Source organism: Phaethon aethereus (assembly GCF_964289735.1).
Source record: "Phaethon aethereus genome assembly, chromosome: 3".
NCBI classification, from domain to species: Eukaryota; Metazoa; Chordata; class Aves; order Phaethontiformes; family Phaethontidae; genus Phaethon; species Phaethon aethereus.
The window spans coordinates 31,114,946-31,132,657 of NC_138576.1; the positions used below are offsets into that span (position 1 = coordinate 31,114,946).

Genomic DNA, 17,712 nt, shown 5'->3' on the forward strand with positions numbered 1-17,712 from the left:
AAATAAGGAATAATTTATTTGGAAAATCCTCATTTTGTTTGTTTAGGAAAGAGAAGCATATTGCATATTCAGAAATGTCATTCTGCTAATATTAATCAGTTCCCTTTTTTACTGTGTTTAATTATAATACTTCTACAGTCAAATATCTAAAAATCATAAATGAACACTGAAAAAAGACTGTTCTGTTAATGCTATTTTTAAAAGTCAAAAGCATAATTTATAAAAATGACATAGAGAATAAATTACCTGAGATAAGTTTTAATTTCTTTATGTGAAACTATTTACGTTTGTTCATTTTACCTGCTCAGCATAAATCTGTACGTGAAATGTTTTGATACGTACTACAGAATTCTCTTATAATCAGATATGGCATCTCTTCAATGTTGTTATTCTTTTTGGAAAATAATTTAATAAAACAACATTTGCTGCTAACATTTTAAGGAATTAAATCTGACAACAGCTTGCAATGTCAGCATTTTGCAGTAAAACTATGGACTGAATCAACGACAAAATATATCTGATTGCAAACTGCTGGCAATATAGTGAAAATAAACTAGCTATGGCTAGTACTAGAACAACAAACATGTCATTTGGATGGCAATTTCCTAAATACTAGCAAGTAGTCTGGTACTGGTGTTAAATATGCACTCATGAGGACAGAAAGCCCTCAAAACAAACCGAGTGCCATCATTGCCAAGTGGTCCATGTTGGGCTTTGGAAAAGAAAGGAAGAACAAACCAGGGAAGAGCACCTAGCCCTGGGCACCAGACTGGGGTCAGAAGAAGTAGTTGCGCTGTGAGGTTAGGAAGTGGGTGTCACAGTCCCAGTTCTACTAAATGCTCAGACGGAAACTGTGATGCTGATCTGATCTTTGTAGCTGACCTGTAGACACTGGCTAACTAAAAGATTTTTTTAAATTTCTTTTATTTTATTGGAATCCAGCTCCAGTAACCTTGTGACCCTGGTATCACTGGATTTCAGTAGCCTTGCTTACAGTCTATTCACCATTGTTCTAGATTTGATGAAACAATGTGTATTATACAAATGAAGTTGATAGCATTTTGCTTCAACGAAATTAGAAAATTACACCATCTTAAAGGATGTCTGTAAGGAAAGAATAGAGAGAAAATCTGCAACAGACTAATGTTATATGGCTTGCATGAATATATAAAAAATTTAAAAGTTCATGTTAACTCAGCAATGTTTTTATTTAAATTTACATTGTTTAGTTTATATGCTCAGGTTCTCAGAACACAGAGACCATTTTTCCAAAATGACATAAACTAATTTCATACATAAATTAAAATCCAATGACTGATGTGAATCTTCCATGATGAGTATGTTTTCTTAGATGTTTTCTCTGTTTTTAGTTTTTTTCTTTTATCATCATATCATCATGGCAACAGCATTAAGTTTCAGACTTTCTGTAACTCACTTTTTAACAATAGAGTTAAAAGACACTTCTAACATTAATCACCACTGTTTTCCAAGGTAAATTAAGTAAATGGAATACCATTCAATAAAAGGAAACATGTGTTTAGTTATGGGAGATAATCCAGTGTACGAAGGCACTATAAGGCTATATAAAATACAAACAAAAAACCCCCAAATCCCTGCCCCCAATCTATATGCAATTTTCTGTTTTTCCCAAGATTATTCTTTTGAAACTAGTGGATACAATATTTTTAATTAAAAATATTATTTGATCACTTCAGTGAAATCTGTGGTTTGGTTTTCGTCAACTTTATACAGCTCAATGGCTCCCACACCCAAAGGCTTTCATAAACTTATCATAAAATCCCAGGAACACTGATAAGCAGTAATTTAGATGCCTAAAATTTGAGGTTCCTGCAACTCTAAAGATTAAACGTCTTAATGCTAAATATGAAATTGTCTCTATTGAAAGTTCAAAATTGTCATTTTCTATAACTTGTAAAAGTTCAGCTGTACCTCTAAGCCTGACATAAACTGGCTGCTTAGCTTGATCTACTTTGTGGCATAAGAAAACAAAACATCTCCACAACTGAGATGATTAAAGGCTAATAAATGTAAATAAAAAACAGAAGTACCCTGGAAGTGGATAGTAACAAAAAAATACCTGCAGAAGCATGCATATATTGATATTACTTGAAATTAAGCAAAGTATTACTCTAACAGTTTAAAAATATAGCAAGTCTTTTCTTTCAGTTCAAATTTATAACAAATCCATTCTTTTCCTTGGAATGCAAATTCTGCTTTCCATGAAAGGAATTGCTTTGTGATTCTATATATAATCTATGAAAATGCATTTTCTGTGAAATCCATACTAATTGGAAATCAATGTTTGATTGTTTTTTTTTTTTAAAGGAAGGATATTTGTAAAGCAATACTTAGCACTTTCAAGTAAAAAACATTTCCTTAATTGTGTATGATAATGCAGATCATGCAACAAGGCTGGAACAAAGCATGAGATAGAACCACATCACAAACTTTAAAATGAAAATCACTCAGAGATGCATATTTTATTGCTCCATACCTGTATAAATTTCTGTAAAAATAGACAAAACCAGAAGTTGAATATATTATTTAGGTGCAATTTTTTCTTTTAAAATATACAAGATTATAACTACTAAACAATGACGATGTATCCACATCTGTGCATTTCACATTTCAACACAAAAGCACGCTTCACTTTTTCTCAGAAAATAAAAGAATGTTACTAAGGAAAACAATTACCACAAATTTATCTCCTATTGAAATATATGGGCATGCTTTTCTTTTCATTCTTTTATCTTTGTTTACTACATCAGAATTAACTGAAATTACTAATATATGTGGAAAACTTACAGAAAGCTGGTATCAAACTCAGTTTTTCCTCACGGCCTAGGACCTGTAGGTGTCATTTTCAGATATAGTAATGGCCACTTGTTGTGGTTTAGCGCCAGCCAGCAACTAAGTATCATGCAGGTGCTCACTCCCTCCTCCTCCCTCCCCACAGTGGGGTGGGGAGGAGAATCAAAAAAAAAAAAAAAAAGGTAAAACTCATTGCTTTGAAATAAACACAGTTTAATAGGACAGCAAGGGAAGAGAAAATAATAATAATGCTAAAAGAATATACAAAATAAGGGATGCACAATACAATTGCTCAAGACCTGCTGACTGATGCCCAGCCAGCTCCTGAGCCGTGGTGCCCCTGACCAACTCCCCCCAGTTTATATATTAAGCATGACATCATATGGTATGGACTATCCCTTTGGCCAGTTTGGGTCAGCTGTCCTGGCTGTGCCCCCTCCCAGCCTCTCACTGACAGGGCATGAGAAGCCAAAAAGTCCTTGACTAATGTAAGCATTACTTAGCAATAACTAAAACATGAGTGTGCTATCAATATTATTCTCATACTAAATCCAAAACACAGCACTATACTGGCTATTAGGAAGAAAATAAACTTTATCCCAGGCAAAACCAGGACATCACCTTTAGTTCAGATGGCCAAACCCTTCTGTGTTTTGAGATCCTGTTTTCATTTTCTTAAAATTTGACAGATTGGCCAGACATTACCTATAACAGCTGATTCCAGGTTTATTATTTATTACTTTTATTTGTGTATTGGCAGATGACCCTGAATAGGCTCACCATGTAGAAAAATAAAGCTGCAAACATTTGTGTCACAGCCAAAAAAAACCCCTAATTTGGTAAACTTTTCTTTGAGCAACAGCAATGCCCTCGTAATTTGTAGGGCAGCCAGGGAAAATGTAACTATGTTTTAAGTCTGAAAAATTGTGAATTGCACATACTTTCTAGAAAATTAAGGGACAGGTACATATAGATTCTCATTTGAAATGAATATACCTTGTTTTATCTACATAACTTAAATCTCCTCTCTGTAACCGTGGTTCTTGTACACCATTCTCACGGAATGACTAATGGAATTCAAATCCCTTATCATCTGCTGTAGATGACTGGATTTACACATGCAGTATTCCCAGAGTACTCACGGCTGTAAAGGCTTAGAAAATTTTTCTTGTGGATTAAGGTGTGTCCCAAGGTGCAAACAGAAAGCAGCTCTGAAACTACAACACACACCTCAATAAATATGTGTGGACAGAATGAAGCAACCAGGGCTTTTAGAAATGCCTTTGGGTTCTCAATGTTGTTCTGGAAGGCCATGGGTCTCCTACAGATCTTGTCATATCTGCCAGACCCTTGTGAATATCTAATGTACCCAGGAGTGACACTAGAAATGGCTAGGCAGAAGACTTGCTCTCTGAATTATTTCATTTTGGAAGCAGAAACACCTGAATTTATGTATCTAAATGGAAACTTTTAGAAACAACAGAAAAATCAGTAGAAATACCAGAAAAAAATTCCAAAGAAGTTCTGTAGTAACTTCACATGTGAGCCAACAGTGAGTCCCAGTTCATACTGATTCCCACTTAGGCATTGCATAGCCTTTTAGACCAATCTTCTTCTTTATTTCTTAGAGGCAATAAATATTTTCTAGGAAATACACCACAAACATGGCCACTCTGCTTTTCTACCCACAAAAAGCTCCAATGTGATGCAAACTGCCCTTCATAGCTCTATGCACCAGTTTCTTTTTTTCCCCTAAATAAAATTTTGTCTGTTCCGTGTCAAGAGAGTGGCAAAACAAGATATAAACTGATGTTGAACAGGAGATATTCCTTTATGGTCTAACACAGAGATATGCTAGAGTCACAGGTCTTGCAAAACTGCCTTTTTGCATGCGTCTTGGCACAGGAAAGACTGAAATTTGGCCTATGAGCACTGAAAAAGTAATTGCTCCATTATCTCTACTCTAGTTTTTTGCCTTCATGAGCACTTACATTTCTTAGTTATTATCTATTTTGTAATTAGCTGCTCCCATAATAGTGTCCTATGCTGAAAACTCAGTTATTACTCTTGCTTTTCAACAGACTTAAGCATTTTTTTTCTGCTGAGTTGCCTTTCTCACTAGTTTACTTTCTTTTGCAACATGTTTAATGGCCAATTACCATTTTTGCTTTAATCTTAATTGGAACACATTTGGAGACATGTGTCATTAAGGCTGCAGCAAATAAGTAGACATTTCCTCAGAACTGAATTTCAATTTTCCTCTACAATTACATATATTTGATTAAAAAGGTCATACCTATTAGCAACATTTAGACCAAACACATACAGTGCACTTTTTAAAATGAGTCATGTAATAATTTGGATCAAAGGATAAACTTCTTTGCTCCATTTAAGAAAAACAAGTTACTAAACAGCTTTTTTTTTTAGGAAAAAAATAAAGAAAATATTCGTGTCAAGTCTTACAGGGCTATTGCATATCAAATATACAGTCTCTACCTGAAAGGGACATTTTAATGCTTGCTTCCTTCCTGAGCTTTCTTTGGGAATAGCAGAGTACTGGCTCAGTCCATGGGTCACAGAAATGTTGTTAAAGAAGTTTGGTTCACCTTTTCCTTAAAGACCAGTGTAGAAAATAGGGAAAATTAGCAGTTCTTGTGTGGGAGTGCAAGATCTGTTCTTAGCTTTCAATTCCAAGTAAGAATAAAGCAGCCTTATAAGTCTTACTTTATTTTCTGTAAAAACAAGCTGGTCTAGAAATTGTAGTGGGATCATTCTCCTTTTGCATGCCAAGAATGCTGAAAAGCAGCATGCCTGATACAGGGACAATCCCACTTTGCTACAGTCTCAGCAAGGACTTGGTGTCTAATAGTTATGACTAACTTGATTGATGTGGCTGTATGATACATAAAAATGTTGGCACTTCAAAGCTGTGAACAATAAATTTGCATTTATTACTACGGACCTGGCTGTTAGAAGAATATTTGAATATACCACAAGGTTCTTACAAAACACGAAAAACACCAATATATCTAAATATGGATGAAATGGCTAATGACTGAGGTGAAGCACCTAGAGATACCTTGAAAGTAGATATGTAATACTAGAACAACGCAAAAGTTTAAGTAAGACTCCTCTATTATGTAGTGGACCAGCTTTACTAAGAAACAGTAAACCAGTGTTTATCAGTGGAGCATTTTAGCACATTTTCTGCTAAGATGTCTTTGAACAATTGAAAGAACTGCAGGCATTCTTCCCCTTCCCTTTGTACAACTGAGCAAGAGCCACACAAAATCTGTAAATTGATGTGCTCCTCCAGCTCTAAGTTACATGAAGACCTAAAACTAAGGAAAGCAAATAAAACTGTAACAACTCAAAAAGACAGTTCTGATTTTGCTGGCATGGATGGAAGAATATAATGGGTATGTTTCAGCCTTATAACAAAATAAATAGCTTAAGACAGAAAATGTTCTTTGCTAAATTATAATGGAGACCAGTAAGGGACTGAAAAATGTGGTAGGTTTGAGGTTTGGAAAAATATTACTCCTTAGCATAAAAGAATGAGGAGTCTTTCTCTCTTTCATTGACAATTAAAGGACATGTTGATTTCAAAATATAATATTGATCATTATCAACTTCTACTTCCTATTATTCTCTGTAAATAAATACTTTCAGGTCTGTATTTAAGATGCTTCCACATGGAAGGCGCAGCATGGGTATAAATATAGATAAAATATATCTATATATTTTATATATAGATAAAATATAACAATGGGGACTATAAAATTTACTAAAAATTTCTTGAATTGTGTTTGAATTTTTAATGGAACAGGACAGGACAGTATTTCCTGATAGAGACATGGGAGCTTTCATTCTACCTTCCACACAACTGTTAGGACTCCGAAATGAGATACAGTCTCACAATATGTTTCTCACACATTTCGTCTCTCTTCTGAAGCACTTAATATCAATTCTGTAATAACTGTGATTCTATTATAGAAAGTCCACAATTGTAGAATCAATATCATAATAGAAAAGTTATTATAATAACTCCCCAGCTAGGATACTATAATGGAATCAAGCTCATAAGAGGACTGAGAGGCCTGTTTAATACTGTAATAGATAAACTACTGCCAAAGACTATCAGTGATAAGGTATTGTCCAGAACTGTAGCTGAATATACTTCTGAGCTGTTTGTCTCCCGTTGCTAGTATTAAAATCTTTGATTTGTCCTGCACGGAAATTGAGTTTATCTTCCTTCTTGCTCCTAATTCCGGTAGTTAACCAGTGGGGAATGCAAGAGAAAACCAGCTGATCCCCTTTCTCTCTTTCTGAATAACTTAACTTCAGAATGTCCTCTGATAAAAAATGTCCAATACACATGACTATCAGTGTTGTACCTCAGATATGATAGAAAATGGATGAAAGAGGGAGACATTTCAAAAACAGTAGCATGTTTGCAGGGACTAATGCATTAGAACCAAGCAGAAGCAACTATACCAGACATGTACTTATGTTAAATCTTGTATGAAAAGAACATTATACTACAGTATGTGTAAGTGGCAACATGCTAATTAGCATTTCAGCATTTAAGTGTGAGGTGTAATAGTAATTTGTACTATATGAGTCAGTGACAGAACACTAGTGAAAACAGACAGAAACAGAAAACTGGACTTTAAAAAGTGGACTGTGGTATTGGGGTAATTAGAACATATTCACAAGTACATACAGTATCTGTGGCATAGATAATGGTTATAAATGACAAAAGCATATTATATAAATCTAGATGCTATTATTTTTTTCTCCATTTGACCTTAGTTCCATGCTCAGTGAGGCTCAGTAACTTCTAGGATTTCTGTGTGGATTTAAACAGGAATCTCTTCAGTAATAACATAATCTGGTATAGAATTTTTTTCTTCTTTAATCAAATCTTGAGCTTCCTCCAAACCAAGGTCAAAAGAGTTATGATATGAAAGTATATGGACTTTGATGTTCATTATTTTATACCTTATCAGGACTACAGGTAAAGCTCTATGATTTTGGAAAATAGAAATTCAGTTTTCTCCTCCAGAGGACAAGGAACTTGGCTGAAATAGGATGAAAATACTTCAGTTATCATATTTAGTAATTAGAACATTATTAGAAGTTGACAAGGATGTTATTTTCTATCTGGAAGTCTTGTAAGTTTCTTCAGCTTTCTTTTGAGTTATGCATAGGTAGACTGCTAGTACCCTCAAGTTGTTCAGCTGAACATTTGGGAAAAGTCAAAGGCAGCAGTTTCAGTAGCAATAATTCCACTGAAGTACTAGTATATATAGAAAGATCGGTGATGTACAACTAGCTGAGGGAAAATCCTCTGTCAGGGGAACACTGATGGAGAGGAATGTATTAGTTTTGTCACTATTGGGTTACAGCAACAGTATCAGAAAACGAACTTTTTCTCCAGTGCTCTCAATGCATTGACTTTACCATAGAAATTGGATTTTCTAAAAAGACCTGTGCCCACAGGAAAACTAAAACATCATTCACAGATCAGGCTTGTAGTGTTAATTCGCACAGCCTGGACTGCTGGACATTTGAAGAAAAATCCAGACACACACCACTGCCCAAGCATAACTGTTCCTAAAACTTTGGTTGTCTTCCAGTATTCTGTGGAAGCCAATGGAATTAATTAAAACATTTTGTCAAAGTAGAAAAATCCATGCTTTAAAAAAAAAACACAAACCCACAAAATAATACACAAGAAAATATGAGTACACAATAATACTTTAATAAAACATCTGATGACTTTTCATATTCATATAGGACTAATGTAAAAATGTGTTAAAATATAAAAGTACATATTCAGGATATCATAAAGTTTACAACACATAAAAATGAGAAGTAGCTATACTTGCTCTCAAAAGAAGAGAAATGGAAAGAAAGGAAAAATGTGAAGATTTTTCTGTTTTCTTTTTAAAAAGAAAAGGAAATAAAGGGGAAGAAAAAGAGAAATGGTAAAATCAAAACTTTCTGGTCATCTTGCATAGTCTCCTTGTCAAAATAAACAAATGGGAATAGTCAAGAAAATCGGGAATAAAGAAAGAAAAATGTATGCAAACCAGTTCCTAGAGATAGAATCCATTTCTAGCTTAATCTGACAGGCTACCTTTTATATGAATGCACCTGAATGTCCAAATCATGCTCTGAATTTCTTCATTCTACATTCTATATAGTAGAAGTCTGCTGTAAACATCCTGATCAACTGGTATATTGTATGTTCCTAACAGTGGTGCATATCCTTCAAGTCGTATTTTGTGATGGGAGAATCAAACCATTACAATGTATTACGGAAATACAACTTCAGATTGCTTTCCAAATGACAGCTTTCATAATATAGCATTTAAGCTTTTCCACTGAGAATAACAGAAGCAGCAAGTGACAATATTAAAAAAATAAATCAGATATTCCTATATAACTTCTGCCATTAATATAATGTATTTAATTTCTTAATAAAGCAATTCCGTAATTAGTGCATGCGAAGGTATTCATTACAGTAACCTGAATATTTCCACATAATTAGAAAACATAGTTAAACTACCCATTATATTGGCTTACTGGGAATCTGTTAAAGACTACATTTACAGCAGTTTAATACTAAATAAACAGATGGCATGACACTGAGGTAGAGTTTTCATATGAAACTAATTCTACTTTTATTTATACCACCATAAATCTAGGTAATATCAGTATAAGAATTTGATCTGGAAGGGTGCCTAGTAAACCTGTAAACAGTCTCAAAAAAATCTTTTTATCTTAACAAGAGTCCTATAGATTCTAGACATCATGTACCAAGAATATAGTATTTTCAGAGGATCTCAGTTACCATTTATGAATCTTGCCAGCAGGGTTTAACTTTAACTCTCCATTGAGAGTATTAGACACTGTTAGCTTCTTGAAGGATGACTACAGAAATGTTGACTTTCTGAAATTTTAATCACTTGCTTAAACATCTAAATGAATACCAAAGTCTTCTAAAAATCTGGCTGCTTGTGAAACAAGTACTTAAGTGACCAATATTTCTAACCATATAGTGAAAATGATTTCACATCTTTCTGAGCAGAGGCAATTCTGATGCTGCAGTACTCATTTACTTGTTATTATACTAGATTTTATTCAGCAGAACATAAATTAAAAACAAATAAAAATGACAAACTAAATTTTGACCATTAACTAAAATAATAAGAGCAAACATTAGAGCTTACTCTTTTCTCATGAATGATGAATTTAGTGCAACCATCTTCCCTAAAGGGGAAAAGCCCTGCTGTCTCAACATACCAAGAATATTGCCTTTTAATGATTATTCTGGAATTCTAAGTATGTGTCATTATATTGAACTGCAGGAGGAAAAAAGTGTTTATATTTAATTTATAAATCAACAAGCATGTTTAATTGAGATTATCGCTTGAACCAGATTTGCTCAAGATCACCGCACAATTTGTTATTTTCTATTATTTTAACAGTGAGTGTTTAAAATTAAACACCAAAAATTTCTATGAAAAAAAACACAGTAAAGCTTGCATTTTAAGTGTATTTCCTTTAAAAGCATCAACATAAATAATCACACACAATTTGTGTATTCCAAGACAACTATAAATTGTTTTTTGAGAATGAAAAAATAATTTAAAGAATGCCATGACCAATCAAATTAGAGAGAAATATGTGTAGAAAGGCAACCAATCTTTGTGGTGGCACGTTAATGGGCATATGTGTCTCATTTTTAAGTAATCTTATTCTGTTAACAAACTGATTTTAAAGTATCCATTTTGATTAATAAATAAACACTTGTAGCAGATGTATAAACAAAGTTTACTTCATATTACTTGCAGCCTAAGGCATAATTGGCTGGTCACTTTAAAAGCTTTGCTTTAGAAAATGAAGGACTAATAATGCTTCAGGAAGAGTGAAATGAGTTCAGACAATTGACAGAAATGCTTTCTAGAGTTAATTATGTTTGCTTTCCCCTCTCCCTTGGTGTTCATTACCTTTAAACGGAGCCACACATTGGCAGAAGTAATTACCAGGTTGGTCAATGCAGGTGGCTCCATTCTTGCAGGGAAATGAAGCACAGTCATCTATATCTGTTTCACATCTTGCACCTTTGAAAAGATGAAAGATTTGAGCATTTAGTAGGACAATCAGGTGCCAATTTCTAATTCATTTGCACCACAAGAATCTCAAGCAACTTGTGAGGAGAAACCAACATAAATCAGCCAAAGAAAGAGCCACACATATTAATGTCAGCATCCATTTAATTCTTATCACCGCAAATACATAACAACTTATTTCTGAGTTGCTAAATGGTAACTAATCTTCCCTGTGTGTGGAAGCTTTGAAGGCCTTTTTACATGCAGGCTAATTTATCTTGTACTATTTAGTTTACAGATGGAGTCAGTGTTCCAGTTTGTTGGAATGCAAATGAAACATTAGACCAGGGCAGATAAAGAGAAATGAGAAGGAAACAAAATCAAATTAGTCAGTGATGTCTTAATGGATGCTTTGTCGACTACCTGGCTGTGGAAAACAAGGTTTGTTATGAATACAACTCACCAGTAAAGCCAGGTAGACAGATGCATTCATAGCCACCAATAAGGTCTGCACATGATGCATTGTGTAGACATGGAGAAGAGTGGCATTCATTTATATTTGCTTCACAAGTTGTGCCTATAAATATACAATAATGCAAAGGGGAGAGAAGTTACTGCATAGCAAATGTAGTTAAATACCAACATTAACTGAATATAGCTCTCATACTGGAATCTACTTGACATCCTTTTTATATTCACATTTGGGCGTCTATGACAGTACATTGATATTTTTAATGTTTAAGCTATTCACTAATTTTCCTAAAAGATTAAAAGTACAGTCACTGAATAGATTTCTAAGGCTTAAAGCAGACAATTTTCTTATTATATGAATATAGAAGAATAGAAAACAAATTACGTTAAATATAATAGACTGCATTGCAATGACGTGAGAGGGGATGTTCCTTGTGTTCATGATAAGGCAACAGATGTACTCCCAGAAAATGGAAAAAGAAGTCTGATGTAGACAAGAACACAATTCATTCCAGTAGCTAACATAACCACATAGCTACTTAAAGTATAAAAATACTCTATTGCTAGTATTTCTGAGTGAACTTAATTTTCTATCATTTGAAGAATAAATGAAAAATTCCATCAATTGTGAGGTTTGGGAAATTCAAAGAATTCTAATAAATAAAAATGCAAGTGGTAGTTGTTCTGAATATAACTAGCAGTAGAAATGTAATATTTTGCCCTGTGACATTTGAATTATAGATTGCTTGTATTTCAATGATTAAAAATCCATGATGTTTAAAAAATGATGCACTAAAACAAAAATGGATGCAATTTAAATTGCTAATCTGAGCTGAAAGCAAAGAATAGCTGCAGATATTAATGCATCCACTTATCAAAGTGATTACGTTTTTCATATAAATTGTACAAATATGCCAAGAACAAAACCTGTCCCACACAGGTTTTGTCTCTGATTATATATTATAAAATCTGCCAACAGTGTAAAAAACTTACAGAAAACAGTATATGCTATTTACAAAATTTCAGTGAACCTAACTGATCCATTTTCAACAGCTAAGCCACCAGCCAGCAGAAAACACCTAGTTCCATGCTATCATGAAAACAAAGTAGATAACTTTAGTCAAGATGCACTTACACTGAATTTACATGTTTATAACTTCAGATGACAGTAAAATAAGTATACGTGCATCTCACATGCTATGTTAAAAAATTGATGTAAGACTCAAAGTAGATTTATGTAGTTATAGTTCTGTGGATTTTTTAATACCTTGAAATCCATCCTGACAGACGCAACTGAAGGCATTCAGTTGATCAACACAAGTAGCTCCGTTGTGACATGGGTCACTAAGACACTCATCCACCTCAATCTCACAGTTATTACCTGGAAAAAAGTGAAGGATTCACTTCATTAGGAACATGCCACCAGTGAGTCACCAGTGCAAGCCGTAACAACAAAATGAAATAACTGAGGTTAGGTACAGGGAACTTTTACCAATGAGCCATAAATTGTCTTTGGGGAATTCATTTCCTGTTGATTAAAGGCAAAAGTGAAATGTACATCTAATATATAATGTTCAACAAAGATCTGATGGGAATTTTATAGATTAATTTATAGATGTACTAAAAAATTTGCATCTTTCATATTTTAAAGGCAGTAAAGTCTTGAGATTTCCTGAAACATCACAAAAGTGTAAATATAATTTCCAAGAACAAATGACAGTCCTTTTCAATAATATTCTTTTTCATTCATTTAATTTATGGATTTTTATAAAGATCTCTATGGGAAATACTGGGAAAAGTTTCCATTATGGCCAGATATTTTCATAAATTTTTATGGAAACTAATAATCAAAAAGTTACATATTGACATGTATTTTTAAATAGGTGGAGGAAAATATTACAAATGCTGATTTCTAGTTGAGAATGATGTACCTAATATTTTTTCTGGACTTTGAGGTATAAAAAGCTCAGAAAGTATGTATTTGCTTCTTGTATATGAATTATCCAAACAGATGATAATGGCCTCAAATTTATTTACTACCTATCCCTAAAAAGTAGGTAGAAAGTTCCTGATTGTTTCAGAGGGGTTTTGAGGGCTCTATTTGGCCACAGAAAAAGAATAAACCAAAAATACTAATCTACTATTATGTAGATATGAGTATAATAATTTAAATAAATATTTCTATAAAATACGACCTTACCAAGAATTGTCACGAGTAGCATCAAACAATTTTACTTTTTATTTTTATAATAATAATAAAATAAACCAAACATAGAAACAAGATACAGCATTACATTCTATTACAGACGCAAATACTGCAGCTATTAAATGACAGATTATATTTCCTCTAAATGGATGCCTAGATTAAGATGTAGAGCAACAATTTAAGAGGTACAGAGTTTACTCAATTCAAACTGAATTCCTCTGGTTGCCTCTGTCCTCCTTGGCTACCAAAAGAAACTCTGAGTCATCCTATTCCTGCTTTAGGAGCCCTGTCAAATTCCCTGCAGCTAGACGGGATGGATCTGGGCTGCAGAGCTGACCTGCCACTCAGGGAATTCCTACTATGCTTGTCTTTTTCATCATACAGCTGATCAAAAATATCTGAATCTGTACCTGGAAAGGTTCTTTTTTTTTTCTTTTTTTTTTTTTTTAAAGTGCAATCTGGAATTACCATGACATTATACTGACAAAAACAAACAAATTTTAATCTAGTCAGACTTTATACTAATGACAGTGATTTGCGAAGTAGGTTTAAGCATGAGTAGTTAAACCTGCCCAGGATCTTGGATGTCTGTTTGGTAGTTGAGGCCCTTGTTACTGCAGCCTTATGGTTACAGGAGGAACAAAGCAGATAAATTAAGGCCAGCTTGCATATGGCTGGGAGTTGCAATCACATCAGTGTAAGACAGACACTCTGGCTAAAATAGTATAAAGTAAGAGTTATTGGAGTGGAAATAGTCCCTTGTAGTCAGTATTTTTTACAGCTGAATACGCATGCACAGCCAAGTACTTTTGTCTGCCAGGAAACAAAAGTTGCTTCTGCCTGAATCAGAGTCCCACTGCTAAATTATTTCTACTGCTGCTTTTGAATAACCTTTTCTGTGGTTTAGGACTGACTTAAACATGTTAATCAACAGTCCTTTGAACCCACCTATAAAACCAGGTGCACAGAAACAAAGATAGCCACCGAAAATGTTTTTACAGATGCTGGAGGCTCCACATGGTTGTGACAGGCAGGCAGCAACATCTGCTTCACAAAACGGACCAGTAAAACCTGATGAAAATAGAGTAACAGAAGACATAAAACCGTTATTATTGCAGTTAGTCTGACAAAACAAACAAGTGAGAGACCAATTGTGCTAAATAGTTTTGTGTTCTTTACTTATATTTCAAAATTTTATTTAGGTTAGAGTAAAATACTCCAGTTTCTTTGACAGTTTCAGTTTCATATACAAAACAATTCTAAATGCAACAAAAGACCTGCATTATAAAGCCATGCTTGCAGTAATAATAAAAACCATTCAAGATACAACGGGTCTTCAAGAGAATTTGATAGAATGTCAATTTCTTCAAATGGTTTTATGCAGATATTCCTATTTTTATTGAAATATCAGTAAGCACACTGTTGATAAAAGCCTTCTCATTTTTAGTATGGTGTTCTGTACACCACACTAAAAAATGTCCTGTTTCCAAACCAAAAAAGAAACTGTCACAATACATTCATTTTAAAGCAAATATCACAAGATCTGACAGGTTTGGCAGGTTATTGGTATTGATTCTTTGAAACAGTTAACTTATAGTTAATAAAAAACCTAATCTTGTGAAACATTGAGCATCCGTGTTTCCTGCTGTAGGCTACATATGCACAAAATTTAAAAAAGAAATTCAAAGATAAAAGATAAATCTACATTTTACATTTAGCATATATTTGCTATGGTGTTATATAATTCCGTGATGACAGCACCTTAATTTTAGAACACACACAAATAGCTGCAAGTAAATATTCTTTTTTTTTCACTGAAAAATAGTTGTTTTCAAACCCAATAAATATTTTTAATTAATTGATATAAAACAATTAAAAAATCAGTTAATGTGTGTGTAGCTAGGATCCAAGTGCTGAATATAAACGCCAGATGTCAAACTTTAGAAGGTGTTTGTTGCAACTTTTCTCATAAAAAATCAGTGAGTATGAAAAGTTTTTCAGATTTAGATGAGAAGTATTTTTAGATTCTTGCAAAAACAATGTTCCAGCAAAGATCAAAAGAGACTGGACCAATTTATTACAATTTAACAAATACAGCATGAAAAGCTACTAAGGACTTAAACCAGAGATTTCATTCAATGAGCAAAATATAATTAATTCCAATGTCTTATAAACTTGGATACCAAGTCTGACTGAAGATCTGAACTTCACATTTCATTTTAGGAAAGATTTATAAAGGAATGCCATGCTTCAGTAGCATAGATATTGCCAGAACATATTCTACTGTGCCATCGACTTGCCCCATATCTGACCTTGTGTTCATCAATGTTTTTTACAACAAGGAGAAAAAGGAAGAATCTTTGGTCAAAAGTGTTCAAACAATCTGTGTACTACAATGTACTGTGATAGCATTAAAACCTAAACATAACCCTGTTTTTATAGTATTTATTAAATGCAGATCCAGAGTAATAAATTATTGCAAACTTTTAAAAGTTCAGTCCTGCTTGGACCTAGTTTAGCATAGCCTTCAAATTAAAGGAAATGTAATCTCTTCAGGGCATGACTGAAGAGCTCCTGATCTGGAAGATTTTCTAGTTTTTGAACAGCTGGTTAGATGAGGTAAGACAACAACTTCTGACCATCAGGGTAAATTGCTGAAACATACTGCGCTTGGCTTGTATAACAACCCTTTGAGGCATAAATACAAGACAATGCGTATTAAAACTGCCCTACACATGCAGTCACTGTGGTTTCTAAATCGGTAGATGCAGAAAGGTGTCTTCAAGCTATGTTTCTATTCCATCCCAAACACCAGCTGTGCAACATTCTCACACAGCTGGTTTCCCTCCCTGTTGATTGCTATTAAAAATTTAAGCTTCTCTCTCATTTTTGCCTTTGTAAATAGCTGTTAACATCTGCTTACTGAAGTACTACATAAAACTGATATAAAAAATTATGATAAAGAAGTAAAATGGAAACATTGATCTATGATGGTAACAGTTATACACAGATATGTCTATAACTGCTACACATGATTATGTGACTGTCATCCAAGCAGAGCTACTGAATATAGAAAAGCCAATGTAATTTTTTTGTTTGACAAACTAAAAATAAATATGAATAATAGCTTTATAGATTGGAAATAAAAGTCTTAACCTATGTATGCTTTTATTCCTGTGTTTTGAATTTATTATGAAAGTATTGCAGCATGGACAAATATATCTGAAGTTGTTATACTAAGTTGAAGAATAAGGGTGGTTTTTTCAGGGCCCAATTTTAATATCAAGCATCTGGTTTTATATAACATTTCCCATTAAAACATATTCAGCAGCAGCTTTTAAGAATATACTACTCCTATAAAAAGAAATGAGCAAGTTTTGATTTATTTTTCTGCTACAGACACTCAAAGGATACTTCATGAACTTAAATAATGGAAATGTAGCAGCAGAGTATTTATTTTTTTGTTTTTCCCAGAAATGCCACATTTACATTTTTTGGACATTGCTTTCTGACAAACCCAAATGCCTCATGACAAAAGTGATTTTTACTAGTAAGACTGTGACACTTAAATTCTCCAGGGAGATCATTGCATTGTGATCCATTCTGACATAGTCCAGCCACACAGTGATTTATGGCAATTTCACTACATGGCTCCTTATATTCTAGATGGCAGGTACATCTGAAGCTATTAACTGAAACCTCACATTAAGGGTTTTTATCAGGGCCAGCAGGATTTGATGTGCATTCACTCACTCCTATTGAACAAATATTACTTCTGGGGAAAAAGTTATATGGTTCCTCTTAAAATTACAGCTGGGAAAAAATTAGGCTGAAAGAAACAAATGTCAGAATTTAATAAATTCATTTAAAACCTGGACAGTATTTTCACTGTTATTAAGATTCTTACGTACTAATGGGTTGCTAATTTCTCCTTATTTGCCCTGGATGTGATAATAATAACAAACAAGTTATTTTATTAACTTGTTTTTTCAAAGTGATTGTTATTGTTTTTGTCATTTAACACCTATCATAATGAAATCCTACTTTTGCTTGGTCCTCTAGAATTTGAAATATAAAAAT

The 17,712-nt window shown here is 33.5% G+C and overlaps 1 protein-coding gene across 1 annotated transcript in view; it reads right to left on the bottom strand.

The window, feature by feature from the left end:
• Positions 1-17,712, bottom strand: part of EYS (eyes shut homolog) — a gene marked incomplete at both ends in the record, with an annotated part of 830,586 nt that overhangs the window by 650,727 nt on the left and 162,147 nt on the right. Inside the window, 4 exons of the mRNA XM_081998016.1 lie at positions 10,854-10,967; positions 11,419-11,532; positions 12,694-12,807; positions 14,581-14,703. Coding sequence (XP_081854142.1) covers positions 10,854-10,967; positions 11,419-11,532; positions 12,694-12,807; positions 14,581-14,703 — 465 coding nt within the window. The remainder of the gene's footprint in view (positions 1-10,853; positions 10,968-11,418; positions 11,533-12,693; positions 12,808-14,580; positions 14,704-17,712) is intronic.